This window comes from Rhinopithecus bieti, unplaced genomic scaffold (genome assembly GCF_001698545.2).
Source record: "Rhinopithecus bieti isolate Rb0 unplaced genomic scaffold, ASM169854v2 scaffold_19722, whole genome shotgun sequence".
NCBI lineage: Eukaryota > Metazoa > Chordata > Mammalia > Primates > Cercopithecidae > Rhinopithecus > Rhinopithecus bieti.
This window is the reverse complement of record NW_016809905.1, coordinates 1,887,707-1,889,826: the sequence shown is the minus strand read 5'-3', so window position 1 is coordinate 1,889,826 and position 2,120 is coordinate 1,887,707. Positions and strand designations below refer to the sequence as shown.

Sequence of the window (2,120 nt, the reverse complement as noted above, 5' to 3'; positions counted from 1 at the left end):
GGGGAGGGGGGAGGGATTGCACTGGGAGTTATACCTGATGTAAATGACGAATTGATGGGTGCTGACGAGTTGATGGGTGCAGCACACCAACATGGCACAAGTATACATATGTAACAAACCTGCACGTTATGCACATGTACCCTAGAACTTAAAGTATAATTAAAAAAAAACAAAATTAAAAGTCTATATTGTGTATTTGTAATAAAAAAGTGGAGAGAATTAAAGCATAGTAAAATACAGTTATATCTAAGTAATTATTTCAAATATTATTTTATAAAGAACAAAAATTTCAAGTATAGTTCTTGAAAAATGCATTATGGGAAACAGTTTTTAAACCCTGTCTCTACTAAAAATACAAAAATTAGCTGAGTGTGGTGCCACTCACCTGCAGTTCCAACTACTTAGGAGGCTGAGTCAAGAGAATTGCTTGACCTCAGGAGGCAGAGGTTCCAGTGAGTCGAGATCATGCCACTGCACTCCAGCCTGGCGACAGAGCCAGACTCAATCTCAAAAAAAAAAAAAAAGTGATCTGTATCTGATATCTCAATTGATTTTGCAAAGTATGAAAGACGGGCAGGGGAGAAGATAGGTGATATTCTGCTAATTTCCTCAAACTGTTTAAGAAATGATTCAGTATAAACTACAATATTACTTAGATGTGAATAATTGTAGAAAAGTTTTTTCTACTTATATTCTTTACCTTTTAATATTAATTACTTTAATAGTAAGTACAAATAGAATGTACTTTTCAAATATGCATTGTGTCTATCATCTATCTATCTTTTCCCCAAAATAAGAAAAAAAATGAAAGAATGAAACTATCATTCAAAAGAAAAGAAGCAAACAAAATGGGTAAGAAATTATATAGAAAAAATATTTTAAGAAAGTTTTGGAAGCAGAATAAAACATATCAATTATTATAATAAATGTTGATAGGCATATTTTCCTTTAAAATATGTTAGATTGATTTAAGAAGCAAAAGAATGTTTTAAGAGGCAAAAGTAGCACCATGGAAAAGCTATTACTCTTTTATTCAATATTTTTTCAGAAAGTTCTACAAAGTGAAATAAGCCATGTCCTCCAACCAATAAAGGTGATAGATATCTGACTGTCCCTATGAAAACCTCAAGACAACTTAAGAAATTGTTAGAACTAATATGGAAATTCCTTAAGATGACCAATAATTAACTAATTTCCATTTAGTCACTTTGTTCTCTTTCCCTCTATGGAACATACTGTCTGCTGGGTATCCATAGGACATCCAGTTCTAAGCAAGATTTCACTCCAGTACGTCTGAACACTTCTACTCCCACCATTTGAGGTTTTTGCTTGTGAAGTCAACTGTGTTTGTTTCCAACTGTCAATAAACCAAGCACACTTAATATTGTAAAAGTTAATAGTGCATGAAATGTTGTATACACTATTGAACTACGAATGTGAAAGAGGATTCTTTCAATGGATATCAATGTAAATATTTTGAAATTATTTGATAAAAATGAGTTGCAAACAAACAGTAACTTACTGATGAATTAGCTAAGATGGGCAGAGTTACTATATATGTTTGAGGGAAAAGATCATAAAAATCTTGGATAATGTAGCATGCATTTCATTTCACAAGAATCTCTAAAGACACTGATATTGCAAATTGTAGACAATGATTTGGGAATGTGGTTCACATAAGAAAACTTCAGTTTGCAATAATCATCCTACACAAAACACATACACAAAAAGGCTTGATCATACATCAGAGCATTAGGGGTAAAAATGTTCATTTATATGTCTTAAGTTAAATTTTTATAATGTATACATTTAAAAAATTAATTTCCTTGTAATTGACTTTTCAATTAATTGATCAAGCACTGACTGCTTTGGATAAAAGGGCTTTTACTTTACGTAAAACACAGTATTTTTCCCCATATCGACATAACTAGTTAGAAAATTATAATACCAAAAGTCACACAAATATAAAATATCAATACATGTAACATGTAATAACTAATACAAATTTAAGGCAATTGTTAAAGCTTTTTTGATGGTAAAACTTAATATTTTAAGAATATTATGTGTCTTCAAAATAACACACAATTTTGCTGAAAATCTGGTAAGAATTTCAAGAGAAT

General features: G+C 30.8%; 1 protein-coding gene across 1 annotated transcript in view; it reads right to left on the bottom strand.

The window, feature by feature from the left end:
• The window catches only part of OR10Q1 (olfactory receptor family 10 subfamily Q member 1), an 8,526-nt gene extending 6,609 nt beyond the window's left edge, over positions 1-1,917 (bottom strand). Inside the window, 1 exon segment of the mRNA XM_017890768.1 lies at positions 1,894-1,917. Coding sequence (XP_017746257.1) covers positions 1,894-1,917 — 24 coding nt within the window.
• Between the last annotated feature and the right edge of the window lie 203 nt (positions 1,918-2,120).